At 39.3% G+C, this 17,957-nt stretch overlaps 1 protein-coding gene across 3 annotated transcripts in view; it reads right to left on the bottom strand.

Annotated features, from left to right (window-relative positions):
• Positions 1-17,957, bottom strand: part of LOC136436830 (ETS-related transcription factor Elf-2-like) — a 32,564-nt gene that overhangs the window by 12,760 nt on the left and 1,847 nt on the right. The window contains exons 1-3 of one of the 3 annotated variants that reach the window (XM_066431182.1): positions 11,433-11,593; positions 9,634-9,738; positions 6,472-6,598 (exon numbers count right to left, since the gene is read on the bottom strand). In XM_066431182.1, coding sequence (XP_066287279.1) covers positions 6,472-6,598; positions 9,634-9,699 — 193 coding nt within the window. In that variant the 5' untranslated portion in view covers positions 9,700-9,738; positions 11,433-11,593. Of the gene's footprint in view, positions 1-583; positions 701-6,471; positions 6,599-9,633; positions 9,739-11,432; positions 11,594-17,957 lie in introns of those variants that run through there. The other 2 variants (XM_066431181.1, XM_066431183.1) reach the window with 2 other exon arrangements.

The raw sequence follows: 17,957 nt of genomic DNA, 5'->3' as shown, positions 1-17,957 counted from the left end.
CAGGGTGGCACACCACAAAGGGCACTACATTTCACCAACACATTCAAAACACAGGGATTTCCAACTCCCATACGTACACACGAAATTCTATCCGGTACAAACGTCACAATGTGACAACAAGAAAGCGGAGATCGATTATGGAAGAGGTTCTTTGCGAGCTAAATCCGTCAACACGCGGGCCAATAGCAGGTAAGGGAGCCCGCCACTCCGGCGGTGTCCAGAAATCCTCACGGAGGACAGACGCACCACTTCCGTGTTCAATCTAAGCGAGATACGGCACTAAAGACACACGGAATGCTCACAAAAACTGCAAAAAATTATGCTGTGGGAACATCTGGAAGTCATCACCTACATTTTTGGCGCGACCATGACCGAAATATTTACAGCAGGCGGCAGAAAAGAATCAGGAAGCGAGTAGAGCCACGCATGAAGTCAACACAACCGGGTCCACTTCCTGGTTAGCGAGCGGGAACGGCTACAGCGGCGGAATACCGCCGTCGTTCCCGCTGAAACTCTGCCTAACACACCGGGATGACTCTATCTACCGTCTCTGACTATAATTTGGGAACAATGATTATTTTACCGGCTTTCAGAAGCAGATCAAGACTCTTGCTGGCCACTTCCTGGACGGGGACCGCCATCTTCGCTGCCAACTCTCAAGGGTGTATCCATCCGCACGAGAAAAGCCGGAAATAATTTGCATACGCTCCTAAATACTGCGGAATATGTCTCCTGCTCTCTCATTGGTCAATACATCACTTTGAGAAAGTACCCTTTCCGCGTAGAATTGGATATGTTGTTGATATCATTGTCAAAAACGGATATTTTTGAGACTGAATATTCCGAAATAACAACTGAATATGCACCATATGTCAAGGGTCTTACGAAAATCGATATTAATCTGCAGTCGACCCGCTAAGGCAGTAGCCAATCGCAGAGCACAACAAGAGTCAAAAGAAATACTCGGCGGGGTCCAGTTCCGGGTTGTAGTCCGCAGAGACGTTTCTGCAGCAAATCGTTGCAATTTTCCAAGTTTTTACGAACAGTTTAGTTCTGATTATAGATGTAGAAATTTGTTTGGTTACTAAATGATACAAACTGTCAAGTTAGGGACTAAAATTGCGTGAGTTTTAAAATTTTTACACGTGGGCGGAGGGATATTCTGGTTGGTCTGTTGTGCGCAAGCCGGTGAGGGACAACCCATACTGAAGCAGAAGGTCAACAAAGCGGCAAACAGATGCTATAATCCTGTTAAGTTTTGAAATTCAAACCAAAAACATGTCAGAAGGGCTCAGAGAGGTTGCAGGCAACAAATTGACAGGGGTGTTCTCACTGACAGTGCTTCAAAACCGACCGATCACTGATTTGCTGCGGGCAAACTTCTGTTGCTGTGGCCTGTGGGTTAGGAGGTTGCCACACTTCTCACCAGGTAGTCCACATCATCCCAAAACTGAAGCCGTGCGTGCAAATGAAAAAAAAAAGTTGCCTTCATTATGAAATCTATGTGGTCAGGAGGGATAAACAAAACTAGACATAGTATGGTATACCGAAATATAGGTCCTTCATTTTTGTCATTATTTAACATTAAACTTTATATCAAAAGTTATTCTTTGGCATTCTACGACACAAGTAACCTTTCCAAATTTTTTCTTTTTTGCGATTCACAGTAGGTATTTTCTCATTTTGCAGCTGCTTTTTACAATCTACAGTATGGCTGACAACTTTTTTCTTTGGAAACGGACGAAAATTAATGGCACGTGCGGATGTCATCGGTATAATCAAATCAACATGCCCTAACTTTGAAAAACTTTCGAAAACAAGTAAACCTTGACCTGGGCAGAATTATTGGTGTATGTTCCTCCTAATAATGCCCAGTGTCCACCATCACATGAGCACAAATCAAAATCATCTAAACACGAAGGGTTTGCGGAAAAAGCTGGCCCTGTCTACCTGGCCAGTCTACCCTGGCTATCTACCCTTTTTGTACCCCAAGGGCATGCATGGGGGTTTTGCATCTCATTGAATATTCTTGAGGAAAACCTGGGTCAGTGGTAATCCCAGCTGTGGGTGGGCTGGATCATACTGTTGGAGGATAGGGACAGTTATGAGCAACTCCACCAACACTGCAAGAAAATCTATTATTGATAAACTAACATCTAAGTTTACAATAAAATGTACTAGGATTGTTACACTAGATAGAAGAGGTGTGATGGGGTAACGTTACGGGATAAACAAAGAAAACTGATAGGCTGCTAAAGATTTCGTCAGTATCTGAGCTACAGTAACCCCCAGGAGTGTCAGACATCTGTTGTGAATTTAGCTGTTGTGACAAACAAAGGTCCTATTGTTGTCTGGCTCATCCTACCAGTTTTCTTTGCTTCCTTGTATTACTTTCTACTTCAATTTTGTTTAACATTTCAGGAACGTTTTATTATATACAATGTACTTGGAACTTTTTTCCAGTCTTGGTGGAATTGCTTTACCAGCTTCACCCACACCCCCGCCCCAACCCAATAGGCATTATCTTCCATCCAGCTCACACACACCTGGAATTGCATTGACCCAGTTTTTCCTCAAGGAAATTCCATTAAAGCCCAAACCCCCATGCATACCCTTGGGGCACAAAAAAGGTAGACAGCCAGGGTAGACAGGCCAGGTAGACAGGGCCAGCCTTTTCCGCAATCCCTAAACACGAAGCCTCAAATCAATAGCTTTAATTGTGTGTAAAAGTCTGCACCAAAGCTTCATGTCACTGGTGCATTTCATCCGTGCCAGTAGTGGGACTAGCCACCTATGTACATGTGTGCTGCATTTGATAGGTGACTTCCCAGCAATAAAAAAAAATTCAAAAGGAGCGACAAGGTACATCACACTCATCAAAATGCTATGATGCTATGCAACTAGAACTTAGGAAAAATTGTATTGCATAGATTCACTTCACAGACAAAAGGTACCTTAACATGTAAGATATTGCACATATAACACATCACTAAAATGCTATAGACAAATTGAGACAAATTGCTATTGTTCAGTTCCACACATAAGGGACGTTTCAAAATCCTTTTGTCTACACAATTCATTTTAACATTTAAACTATATCAACTCGAGTTTTGAGACCTCTATTAATCTCCATGAAATATTCTGATTATGCAAATGACTTTCAAAATTTTTACTTACACGGGTAACAATGTTGCAGTCCAATTATTCACCACTTAGAAGAATTGTGGCACTATTGCATTAATTATGCAAATTAGAAATTTATTTGCATAATTAGTATTTCTTTATGTTCCCCCTGCCATAAACTACATGTCACCTGTATTTGAGTCTTATGATGGAAAACAATGCAAATATAGATCTCCCTCATTGATTATGCAGATTAAGTCGCAATTTGCATAATTTGCACTTCATTGTGTACATATCTGTTTAAGCTACCTGCATATTAAATATCATGGAAACCCTTTGTTCAGTTATTCTCCTTGGAAGATATTGACAAAACACCCCTGTAGTTCCAGAGCAAGCTGCTGGGAGCCCAAAACCTACACCATTTCTTTCTTACACCTTGCTATCTGCCCAAAAAAAATCAGGTCAAATGATACAAATGACAAAAGTTCTGCTGCAGTAACAAGGTCACATACCAGGGGGGCCAAAATCAATCTTGACCTTCATCTTCCCAACACCTACCCACATGCCAAATATCATCATAATCCATCCTGAGTTATGCTGACTACAAACAGCCAGAAACACAGACACACAGACACACACACACACACAAACAGGCCAAAAACAATATCTCCATTTTTCATGGAGTTAAAAAACTTGGAGTGCTGACCTCCATCAATACAGCAATATTAAAAACCCTTGGAACATTCAAATTCTTGGATTGGGGCATTATGTTAGAAACGAGCCATGCTGTACAGCTACCCTAGTTTCTGACCATCCCTACTGAGCAGCTGTCCAAGTTCCCAGGGATGTATGTCTAAAGTTAAATATCAATTTTTTCCCTGCAAGAGGTTCCCCACCTCATAACCGTTGAGGATCTAATAAAACGATATGAAATGATTTTAAAAGATACATAAAAATCTTTAAAGAAATTCCTGGGTCTGGATCTTTCCCAATACCTCGTATATTTTTTTCAAAAAATAGTTATGAGTCATAAATTACATTGTCAACAAACTGGCAGTGGAAAATCATAACTTTCATGTGTTTTTGAAGCCACTATTTAAACATACCCAGTAATAACACTTAAAAATGTGCACCCAAAACAAACAAACAAAGCCTGAAGTGTCAATGTTATACATGTTGCCACCATATCCCTCAAAACAAGGCTGTCTTAATATCCTGTGAAACAGTCATACAATTTCAGGGGAAGAACTGGAAGGCAGTAATACCATGCCTCTTTGTTTGGTAGTGTCCTGATGCCCAAATATTGTTAACCCAACAAATACCTGTCTACAGCCACTATGCATCAGTACAGCATCTGCCCATGGCTGATTGATTGACAAACCCTAGGTGAACACAGGGTAATGTTACCCTTGACATCGGTTTAATCTTTTAAGGGATCAGTTAATCCAAGGAGGTTCTATTGTTCAACTGGTAAAAGAACTGGAATTTTAGTTTTGAATATGAAGAGATAATCAAGCATTCATTGTGCTGGCAGTGACTTCAGTACCAATCTTCTTCAAGAGCTCCCATGATGCAATGCAACAGCCATAAGTCTGCTCACTTTTATACTACATGTATATCATATAAGCAAAGACTTCATAACAAATTGCTTGTCCATTATTTCATCAATGAAGCTTTAACAGGGACTAGTTCTCCTTCATTACCTGTCAGCTGAATGTCATATTAGGCTGCACCAAGTAATTTTTATGGATGACGTCCGCGCGCGCATTGATTTTGGTCTGTTCCCAGAAAAAAAACAAGAAATTACGCTTCCTGTAACTATGACCAAAGAGTTACGACAGTGCCGCAAATCATAAGATTAATGTAAAACTCGTCCCGCGAAATGCATAAATAAACGCCTAAGGCTATTGGCAGGATCATCCTGTCAGCAGTAGAAAAAAATGCACTGCTGACAGGATGATCCTGACAGCAGTGGGATATGGAAAGAAACAGGACAGGACAACAACTGCTGTTCAACTTCAATTGATTTATTCAAATTATTGCTGTTTTCATGATGAATAAAAGCATTGTTAGTTGTTACACTGTGTTCTCTCATTCAATTTGTGTCCTAACATGTGTCGTCGACTATAATATTTCAAATCTAGGCATCTTGTTTTTTTCGGCCCGTCTTGTGTTTTTTTTGCGCTCTCGCATTAGATTTAGGGTCTCCAAAGGACGTCATCCATAAAAAATACTTGGTGCAGCCTTATACCTGTCAGCTGAATGTCATATTAAACCAGTCAAGTTGAAACACATAAAACATTCATGTAGTATAAATTGTGTGTGTAACATGGGGAAGTATGACATTTAGACAAATGTAGAAGTGATCTCAGTAACTTTGCCTTCTTACCATTCTCTGTGGCATCATTTCCTGATAAATGTTCAGACTCTACAGACTCAAAATGTATCAAACGTAAAGTCTTCATCAAGTCTGTCAACCTTCTCATGCAAGTTGCAGTACTGTATTTCATCACTAGGAGGCAGAGCCAACCTCCTTCATGACTACATGTCACCTTTGCACAGCAAAACTGACTCTAACTAATGAAACATACTCTACATAAACATCATATAATGGGTTCCATTGATTGACAATTCTTTCTACAGCCTACAGTATGTGTTACATGTAATGTGTTGTACAATGTAGATTTACATGTATGTTGTCAATGTCAGCAATAGGGCTTGTCACTAAGTTGGGACTATGCCAATGTCATTCTCAACATACACACTAGTATTTGCTGTACTTGGTCACAGCCTGCATGTGAACTGGTGCTAACATTACAGTAGTCACACTCACAAAGCCACGGTCACTGGGTGCTAAGATATGTCAAAGATGTACGACTTAAACTGACTTTTATCCCAACATGTATGTTGAAACAACAAGGGTGTCAGCAAAATATAGAATTACAGTCTTATTTTTCGGCTCCCTCCTTGCTCTATATTGGTAGGCAGTCTAATCATATATACACTGATATACAACAGTTTAATGACCTGCTAACTTACTTGCCAACCACCCCTTCATAGTTGACAATGTTCTGATACAGTGAGCTTTTTGAATCAGCTATCACTATCAGCTTTTTAAAAACTTAAACATCTTTATTGAATAATTTTTTCCAACATAACTGTTACCTAATCATAATACGAATTGCAGGAATTACAAACATCTTACATGGAGAACATGCTAAATCTTATTGCTGAATTCTAGATCTCATTGCAGGCAGTCTTGGGTGATCATGATATGAATGTGCTATGTGAGCAACCTTTTAAACTTTTTTGAAGTAGGTATCGCACAATCTTTAAGACAGAACTTACCTGTGTCACTCACAACTTCTTCCTCGTGTTCGACTACAGAGTCGATGTAGACATACTCCACTTCTTCTTTTATCTCAATATCTGGCCTCTCGATGGGTTCTACAATAACTGCTGGGCTGGACTGGTCCTGTCAATAGGTAACATGATGATAACATATGGGTCAATTGTAACTTTTACATACTTTATGTTCAGGCCACACCAATTTAATTTCTTGTTAACAGATTTTTATTTTCAAAAAAAAAAATTTAGAAAAAAAAAATCATGAAAACAGAAGGCTGGGCCAGCCTTCTGTTTTCATGATTTTTTTTTTCTAAATTTTTTTTTTTGAATACAAAAATCCGTTAACCAAGAAATTAAATTGGTGTGGCCTCAGGGCAACTTTCAATGGTAAAAGCTTGGAACCGAACGTCAGAACTGGTAGAACATGAGAGTGCTGTGATGCAATGATCTCATCGGCAAGTGTCCATCACTATGAGCAGTTTCCTTTCCAAATTTTGTTGTATCATACAGTGGTTAATGATTTTGTTGACTGCTTTCATCGCACAAAATAATCTGCAACATTTTCATCAGGCATTTATAGAATGTATCATTTCATTGCGTCTCCAAGTGTTGCTGGACGTTCTTATATCTACATGTATTATGTTGGACAAACTGTTGTCTGGAAACAAAACATTCTGTTTCTTCACATTATGATATTATTCTCCTTAGTATGAAAAACATATTTTGTCTTTAGGCCACACCAATTTTAGTTGTTGCTTCTCGGAATAGCCTGTCCTGTTTTTCCCATTTTGGAAAAAAAAAATTGGGTCGCTAGTCCCATTCACAAATTTTTACTCACGATTTTACTATTTCTTCAGTTGTAAAACTCAATAGCCACCAAAAGAGATGATAAAGGTCTGCACATAACTAAAAACTGTGGTCACATTGATCATAAGTTGTAATTTTTCATTTATCAAAACCATTTCTCAATATCAATCCATATATTACATGGCAAAAGGTAATTTTGTTGCTGAAATTATAGTACTAGATCAAAGAAAGGGGTGCATTGCATAAAATGGGCCATACAAAGCTGAAACTTGAATAATTCTCTTATTCTTTATGTTATGTAAACCCTTATCTTCACCCCAGACTATTTGCAAGAAAATTTTAGTTTTATTTTTTTCGCCCTGTCGCTCCAATTTGTCCCTTAAAAAATCCGAGAAGCAACAAATAAAATTTGTGTGGCCTTACCCAAAAAGCAACACAGTGACAACATTGCCAACCAAGCTGGAAAAGTTAATCAATAAGCTCACTGGATGCAAGCATCTTGGATCTAAGATCAAATCCTTCAAATTAGTTCTTAACCTTCTCCCTGCTGATGTGGCCTTTTGGCACAAAATTTGTTACATTTATAAGGTTAGGCTGCATGGAGATGGTTAACATGAAAACTTTGAAAACGCATATTAAATGTAACATTTACTACTTAATGTAGCATACTGTATAAGACAAGACAGAGGGATAAGACAGACACATAAGGACAAGTTAGCAGCTAGACAGTAGAGGAATCTGTGTATGTAGTGTCTTTCACTAGGCTTCTAAATGTTATGGGCTACAGCTCCAACAAGAGGCCTAGTGAAATCTACTACCACAACAAAAGAAAAAAAACTATCAAACAATAAATAGCCATTGAACAACTGCAAAGATACAGATGAAGAAGTCTTGCATCTTGCTTAGCAACACTTCTATGCTGAATCACCAGCCTCCGCCAAGACGCTCTGCCATGTCTTCTTACTTTCTTACTGCTTGAGGGAAGACAGAGCGTCGGCTACAATGTGCTACCCTGGAACTGTGAAGATCTGTGAAACAGGAGAGAGTAGGAAAAAAAAAGCAGCGACAGTCGACTGAGTTGCAGTGCTAGTCTTCTGCACTCCCCTACTTCCAAAATCCCTTACTAGAGCATATTCAATAGCGAATCTTGATTCTTATAACAATTTAGAGGGTGTCATAACAATACATGCTTTTAGCCATTATAGTAGTGGATATCAGTGAAATATTACACTCAGTGTAATATTTTACTGATATCCAAATAGACACTACTATGGCTAAAAGTGACTCAAAGGTGCAAAGTATCTCTGTGTTTTATAGTAGTAGCATCCAGTATTTGATGATACCACTACTGGGGTCCCCAACATAATGCTGGGCACCAGTCTCTACACTGTGCTACCAAGCAGCTCTGTCCAGTGGGTCCAGTCTGGTGAGGCCGCACACGGTAATGTTTCAATATTATCAGGCTTTTAAATATTCTCCTGCTTTTCTAGTCATTTAGATTGTTTTGAAAGAGCTTTAAATCGTTCAGTTGAACAAATATCTAAGTAGAACAGCATCATGTTGGAGTCCACATTGCCTTTGAATATGCTCTTTTTTGTTTCATTGTCAAAATATAGAGGGGTGCAGAAGACTGTTTGAACTTGCAAAATGAACAAGAGTAGAGCAGGCAGAGACAAGGTCATGCAAGTGCAGATGTGCACTGTTAATGATGGATCTAACTAATGATCTACATGATAGACAATTTGCACATCAGACAATATAATCACACCTTGTATCTAATGGATCTACTAATTGCTTAAAAATCCATTTACTAATGGGACCATCAATCATTAGTGATTGTGAAAATATTTGATCAGGGCTCCAATAACCCATGAGTTATCTGCCATTTCCAGAAAAAATTATGAAACTGCAGAAAAAAGAATAGTAAAAATTTTTCAGGCTAAAGGAGTTCATGCTGAATAAAAATGTCTTGAGCCTCGCTTATGTTGCCAATAATGATCTATTGGTCTATGAATTACATATGACACAAGCATACAAGTTTGCCAACAATAAATCATACAGTTGTTAACCAATTTTCATGTCTTCTGGTGAAAAAAAATACAGTTGAGCAATGAACTTGCTTTTTGCTAGTTGTATTCCTTGGCAATGCAATGTCAAAAGTGTCAGTAATGTTGTTTGCTACGGATGATGATATGATGAAAATTGGTTATGTGAAATGAAATAATATACAGTGACACAGAGGCAATGCAGAAAACACTGGCAGAGAAGAACAACTGAGATCATCTCCACTCACTCACTCACTCACTCACTCACTCACTCACTCACTCACTCACTCACCCCCCCCCCCCTACATACCTCATGGTCCATGTTGTTGCTTGCAAAGTCAAAGGTCAGTCCTTGCTCATGCTGCACTAACGTCATCCTACTACCTCTAACGAGCAACTGCTAATCAAGTGGTTCCTGCAACAGGAAAGAGAAGCCATAAAAAAAATAGCACAAGTCAATCTAACTGTAGTCTGTGTGTTTTAAGCAACTAACCTTAATTGTTTGCTCCACGGTCATGCTACAGTGCACTGACAATGGAACCTGCAATTTAAAAGCAAGTTGCTAGGGTATTGCTGATACAAGATACCAAGAAACATTGGAGATTACTGTAAATGCAGAAATGTTCGAGGTGGTTTTATGTTCTTTGCCCAGCTATGACTGTAGCGCTACTATTGTTTCAGTATATAGTAGAGTGGATTCATTCCTCAAGCCAACCGACATCTTTCACACCGCAGTCGTCCCTCAGTAAGACATCTGAAGCCGCATAGTTCCTGTGTAGAACTTTTATTCAGTCTAGTACTACGACCGGTTTCGCGTGACAGCTTCTTCAAGTGTACAGACTAAATCACTATTGTTTCAAAGGCGAACTTAAAACCACCGCGAACACTCCATTTTCTCCCTACCGCGAAATAAAAACCATGCAAATTTAAATGCATTTACAGTATATAACCTTCTCAGTGAAGGCATTCTGGTATATCACTGTTAATGACAGTTGTGGTGGAAGACGCCACAAGATAAGATCTGTAATGTTTAATAACTTAGTCTGGTTCCAGTACTCACTAACTAGTAAGACAAACAAAGCATTTTTAGCATATCAGAGATGTAGGTAATCAAGACTTGTGAACAGTATGCACTATTAAAGACAAACACCTTACAAAGCCATTTAGTACATTTGTAGTAAAAGCCCATAATCACTTTGGCACCTTCCCATTGCATTCAACAGGTGTGAAAACTGACCAGCATCCAAAAACACATACTGCATGGGACTTAAGTAGTCATGAGATCTAAAATGCCTTTCAATAAAAATACCAGGGACAAATACTGCTACATGTACAACCCTTTCAGACAAATACATTTATGATGAGACAACCCATGTATGACTTGTATGATTATGATAATGTATTAACTAATTATCTATTTTTGCTGTAAATCGTTTGTTATTTCATCTACTTATTTATTTCCCATGACACTCCCTCTCCACTTGGACCCCTAGGAAGAACGGACATGAATATATATGTATATGTACTGGCCGACAGGGCCTTCCAAGGAAAATAAAGGCACTACTACATGTACATGTAAGGCGATAGATCAAGTCAAACATATTAGAGGCTATTTTTCTACAAAGAAAGGCAAAGAAAAGAAATATGCCATACCATTCAAGATTTAAAGTATTCTACTTTGTTTACAGTGCACTGACCCTCAACTTGGGTACAGGTATGCAGTATCAAGTTCACTGAGTTTTTGACTGTTTCACAATGCACAGGAAGAAAATTAATCAGGTACAGGTATAGAAGTTTATTGACTGATTCTATGGTAACTGTGGCTGATCAGTTCCAAGTCTGGGTTGTAATCTTGTTCGAGAAGCCTCAGGGTACTACTAGTACCCAGACATGTGGTGAAGAGATCCCCCAAAGCCGATACTGGTACTGTACGAACCACACCTATTCCAATCAACAGGTATTTTTCATTCTCTGATAGATAGTAAATGCTCCACTGCGCTGTGATAGAACAGTTCAAGTTTATCCCCAAACTCGGCCCTCCTCTGAATGTAGTAGACAGGAAAGTAAACAACACTAAATTCCTATTGTACACACCTATTTTCACCTCACCTTGATCAGGTATCAGGTGTCCACGCCAAAGCACCCTTTACAGCAAACAATGGCAGGCATAAAAGCACAACAGCGTTTTCTTGATTTACAGAACTACTTGGTCAAACTAGTGCTAAACTTGACTCTCCCGTGACAGTCTGCCGCATGACGCTGTATTGTCACGGTTAATGATTCCAAAAAGAGGACGATAGACGCGTAGACTTTGACCCCCAGTGCGCAAATAGTGCACCTGTTTACCTTTGAACTCTGTTGAAGGGCAAGCATTCAGCCCTTACAAACTACATGTATTCACATGTTAGCTGTTGAACTGCCTGTCACTGGCAGGTAAATTATGCAGCTATTCCTGCATGTCGGTGTCATCCGTGACGTCAATAGATAAATGAAACAACAGCTACCTGCAGACATGCCCTTGGGCCAAAACTCTTTTTCACACAGCTACAGGATAGATCTACAAAGTTTAACACCTTTGCATTCCAAGCAACTGGCACTTAATTAAGCTACTCAACAGCTTTTATGATGACTCTGAGTCTCACGTTTACCTTAGCTATGAATGTATAAAGTCAGCAAAGGGCTTCTTGGCTCTGACTGTATTTTGCACCTATCTTAGACCTTGAGCTTGTGATAAGCATATCTCCCAGACTGACATTTCCCTGAAATGCACCAATTCACACCCTAAACATGCCTGACTTTGGGTGACTAGTTACAAAGGACATCTGTAGTGAAAATAATCAGGTGATGAGGCTGAATGACAAGGGAGGGATGCTGTAGGAGTATTACACAATCTAAAAGGTAAAGTTTATGTATTGTAAGACATTGTCCTAGCTATTTCTTTAAAAAAAAAGATGATTTCGCACTACAGTGCAGACCCCAATTCGAACTCAATATATGGTAAGAAAGGCTGACCAAAGGGTTATTGCGATAGTGGTATGCAAACAATTCTGATGACAATAGACAGTCTAATGGTAACAGATAGGTGAATACCATCCCTTTGTTATGCTACATTATACATGTGTGCACTACACACAGAGAAACTTTTGTATTCAATCCTCTAAGCATTTCAAGTCTTTCACTTTCATTATGAAAAAAGCCTATCAAACCGTTGAAATGTGCTACACTGAGATATAATAGTTTTCTTCATTTGCTCACTGATAAACAATAAGTGCAATTAAATCAGCCCCTGTCCCTGCTGACTAGGAAACATGACAGGTCACATCACATACAAGATAACAACCACATTTCAAACTTCTTCCTGTTAAAAACGTGATGCCAGCATGACAGTTAGTTACTGTTAGCACAGTGTCTCAACAAGCTTTGCAGACTTTTTGCAACATCTGGTTTTACCAAGGAATATTCAAGACTGGGTAGTGAGAGGAGGCCAAAGAGCTAACTCAGCTCATGTTACTTTACATGCAGGAAGTTGTCTACTGTTGTGTAAATTTAGAGACTTGTTTTCTGCTACTTCCCACATACTTGGAAGTTGGAGCTCAGCGGAAAAGCAAGGTTCCAAAGTTTACATTAGAACAGTGAACAGAGGCTATAATCAACAATAACTTGAAAGTCCGGACCTGAACAATAATTTTGGAATATTTTTTTCGTGTTACATGTAAAATTGCATATTGGCAGATATTTTACATGTAATTTGAAAACTATATAACGTTCGGTAACATAAATTCGTGGGGTACTTAAATTCAGGATTTTTCGAAAACGGGGTATTTAGGGATATGTTCTAGATGCAACATCAGTAATACCGCTAGAAATGCAAACTTGACAGACTAACGTATTCAGAACACTGTCTGAAAACTTCGATAAGCATGCATTAGAAGGCGACGAGGACAAAAACTCTCCGTCCCTTATTGGAACAGTTTGAGGGCTTTGTGGGAGAATCACACTACATCGTTGTCGGCTGGTTTATAAGACAAATGTCACATCCGCTTCCTGCTAAACACAATCATTTACAAGACAACTTATTTTCTTAAAATTGCTGACCTGCAATTGGACTCTAAGTGTGATCAATCATCAAAACCCCTCTTTGTTGCTACAACCTACGGCACGTGTATTTTCCCGCCGCCATATCATTACCCAGAATCCTGTTGTCAAGCAGACGACAAAGGTTTGTGAGGAACACTTTTTTGTCTAAATGTTGCGTGTGATTGTGGACTGAGGACGATATTTTCCTCAAAGTTTGCTCCTAACACAACAAGGAATACATGGACATAGTAGTATTATCAATGCTACGGCATCCGGCTAACTTGCCATGAATAATGTACACGTTTCCATGACGGTAGATGTCGACTTTGACGTTCTATAGCTACCGACTCAACACACGGGTTGTTCCCGGAGGCCTGATGTGTGCGGTACGGCCGTTTTTTCGTGTATTTTTTTTACTTGGACACGTCTATATCCATAGCACTCTCCTCAAGCCAAGGATGGAACGAATAGCTGCTGTATAAAATGTAATTAGCGGTAAGTTATTCAAGACGAATCTTCTCTCCCGAATTAATGTTCACCCCTGTCCGACAGCACCGTCATTGTGCGTGCGGCGGACGGTAGTTTCAAGTTGAAATATTATGGTGTCAGCACGACTAGAGACAAAATCTACCATATATATGATTAGTGCAAAGATAGTACATGATACTGACAGAATAATAGAAAAAAAGGATGGTTTATTGTTCTGCTAGATTGATTTCAGTCAACCATTATCGGAAAAATCCCGAATTTATGTTACCCAACGTTATACGGAATTATATACAGTCAGTAATTAACACAAAACTTCAGTTATAAACACAAAAACAGCAATGTTTTCATATTTTTCTAGTGCAAATTTCACGATTTAAGGAAGGTTTAAGATGGTTTAAAACAAAAAGGAGTGTATGAGTGAGAGAATTTTTTTTCAAGTCCAGACCGGTCCCCCGAAAGTGCGAAATGGAACGAAATGGAACGAAATGGAACGAAATGGAACGAAATGGAATGAAATGGAACGAAATGGAACGAAATGGAACGAAATGGAACGAAATGGAACGAAATGGAACGAAATGGAACGAAATGGAACGAAATGGAACGAACTAAAACATATGTAACATTATGAAATGAAATACCAGTAGATAGCGAAATATAAGGAACGTTGTAACATTCACAGTAGACGGGAACAGGAAGTAAATACATAATATAACGTGTTTTATTTCTTGAATCTGTTTGATAATAGCAAGGAGCATATAAAACCTCCTTGATAATAGTAAATACAACGTTTTTGCCGCGTTTGTGTGGCTACATTCTTCCCTGAAAATGGGAGCGCCGCGTGGAAAGAGCTCGGCCGCTCTTCCTTGATTTTACCAACTATCTGCAAATGACCTGCTGCAAATAGCAGGGACAACCAGCAAACGGAACTGAGTATCGAAGTAAGGACTAGATTATACAGAAGTTGGTGGTAACATTGCATCTCATAATTCACCAAGAGGGCATGAGGCAAGCGTAATTTCATTATTTATACAGCGTGTTTGCGTGTTGTGTGGACTGTGAAATACATGTCCTGCTCGTTCACACCCTCCCTTTGTTTTGTCGTGAACAAGGAAGCAGAAATGTCTTCAGAGGTAGTTCTCAGTCCATGTCCGTAATTGAATGGAGTGTGAAATGTCACATTGGTGGCGCAGTGCAGAGCCGCATTTGCATATCATTAACGGAAGGGTCCATTCTCCGACAGCCGACCAGCCGAACAATTGGTTGTATAAAAATCGTTGTTGCGGAGATATGCAGCTACGTATTAGTTATGGACTAAAACCGTTTGTAAATAAAACTTGGAAGTCGGAGTTTGATTCAACCTGTCGGTAGCACGCCGGCCCACGTGCACAGTTCCGATGCGCTGGCAACATTGACGGTTCATTTGCATGCGGGGCTCCATTTGCAACACGCAAACACGCTGTATAAATAATAAAATTACGCTTGCCTCATGCTCTCTCTATTTTCAGCTGTTCACTTGCAGATCGTTGGTAAACACAAAGGAAGAGCGGTGGATCTCTTTCCACACTGCGCTCCCATTTTCAGGGAAGAATCTAGCCACACAAACGGGGCAAAAACGTTGTATTTACTATTATCAAACAGATTCAAGAAATAAAACACGTTATATTATGTATTTACTTCCTGTTCCCGTCTACTGTGAATGTTACAACGTTCCTTATATTTCGCTATCTCCTGGTATTTCATTTCATAATGTTACATATGTTTAAGTTCGTTCCATTTCGTTCCATTTCGTTCCATTTCGTTCCATTTCGTTCCATTTCGTTCCATTTCGTTCCATTTCGTTCCATTTCGTTCCATTTCGTTCCATTTCGTTCCATTTCGTTCCATTTCGTTCCATTTCGCACTTTCGGGGGACCCGTCCAGACTTGTTTCCAGACGTTAAGGTTTTTTTGGACTTGAACCTAAACGTTTTACAAGTCCGGAACTGGTCCGGCCGGACCGATCTGCACCACTAGACGTGACACAAAATTCCTGGGTGAAAACTGACAAATGCTGTAACTGTTGAAAGACATGTGAAACTGGAAGTGGGAAGTAAGTAGGAAACATCAACTGTGCCAGCTCTAACACCCACTGCTATGTAAAGTGTGAGATCTCATGTCACCCTGCAGGGACCTTGTAACAATTACTGTGCAAGCCCAATTTAATGGTTGTCACAGGCATGCTAATCTGGCTTCACAGGGTGTGAAAGTATGATGGGGTGGGAGGGACTTGTGGGCTTATAATCAGCTGGGGGGCCAGGGGAACTTCATAAATGGCACACTTAGGGTGCTGCTGTTGTTTACTGTATGCTAATACACATTTGTACACCACAAAGGAATTACATTGAATATTGTGGGTAGCCCACTACTAAATCAACATGGGGAGGGGGGCTTATCATCACCGGCATAACTTCACTACTCTAAGTGGTATTTGCACTGAGACATGCCCTTTACTGTCTGTAGTTTTGTATTTACTTGATACTGTGTTTTGATCCTATATTGTATTTAGACTGCTCATGCTATCAAGCTAATCAACTACTAGTAATAGAATGTAGTGTTCAGTATGAAACTGAATAAATCTACCGGTAGTTCTGACATTGTTTCCGGTTGAAAATCAAAGCAAACTTGTAACCAGTTGCCTTTATGCCACACTAGAGTCTCATGTCTTAGTTTCTCACTCATTTCATTTTCTTGTTATGCTTGTTTCTCTGTAGATACAAACTCTTGTGACATGACTGACAAAGACAGATTGGAAAATAAAATGGTAACGTTATAGTTTTGAAAGGAAATTGTTCCAACTTCCCACCAATTCATTGCTAGCAATCAAGATTCTAGACACAATTTTGGTTTTCAGAACAAATCCAACATCACCACAACAAAGTCAAATCACACAGAGGACAACAACAAAATGGATGATACAGAAAGCAGCCAGACAGCTGAGTTTGTTCAGCCTAGGGGGCAAAGGTCACGGTACCTAGCATGCATACAATTGAGTACGAAATGGTATGCTCACCTGGACAGGTAAACACAACGTGCTCCAAGGTCACGTACCAAAAGATGGCGTCTGTTTTTCTAAACCTTGGATGGCTATGGTCTTTCAAATCGATATCATCATCAAATGTTTGTTGAACAAGAGACAAATATTGATACAGATCAGATACCTGTTGTGGTAGCAATTGTATTCAGAAACTTTGTACTTTGAGGCCAGACGATAGACAATTCTATCCAGTCTGGACGATGTTTTAACAACAACATCTGAATAATGATGAGACAGAGCGTGTGCACAACAACTAACCATTTTCAACAATTTGACGATCTTGAGTAAAATTGAACTGTGTAGACAATCATTTGATGTTAGACTGAAGCCTGTCAAACAATGTGGATAATATACAGCATGGGGAGGGAGGGGCACATCATTAACCCTAAAATAAACAGACTATGAAATGAATTATTGGGGTAATCACAAAATTTCCTTGAACAAGGGATCATGTTACCACATACAGACCTACCCTAACATGCCTTGGAGGCATTGGTCAGGGTTCTTTGGGTGTTTGTTGCAAGGAAGACTAATTTTTTGTCACAATCTTGTACAGGTGAATGCAACATTTTGCAATGAATCGGTGATCTATGACAACATCCAGACTTTCATGTGTTTTTTTATAAAGATCTTATGTGAAAATCAGAAACAATGTGTTGGACATAAGAAATGGCAAACTGCTAAGATTTTACCATGTACATCTACTTCATAGCACATGTTTACAAATACAAATACATGTTTAGCTAGAAATAGCATGAATAATTCACTGTTACATTAATCATGGATTCTGGAAAGCAATCAGCAATTAGGCACACTTTAGGTTCTTGTTGTATATATATGTGTTTATAGATCTAACGTTATATCTATAATTTTGTATTTTTGTTAAGTGGCGAATGGCAAAATAAGTTTTATAACTTGAGTGCAGCGCCCCTTTGTCTTTGTCTCTGGTGTCTTTGAATAAAAAAAAATAAAAAATCAGTGAACAAAGCTTCCAGA

Source organism: Branchiostoma lanceolatum, chromosome 6, assembly GCF_035083965.1.
Source record: "Branchiostoma lanceolatum isolate klBraLanc5 chromosome 6, klBraLanc5.hap2, whole genome shotgun sequence".
In the NCBI taxonomy this organism is placed as follows: Eukaryota; Metazoa; Chordata; class Leptocardii; order Amphioxiformes; family Branchiostomatidae; genus Branchiostoma; species Branchiostoma lanceolatum.
This window is presented reverse-complemented; position numbering and strand designations above follow the sequence as displayed.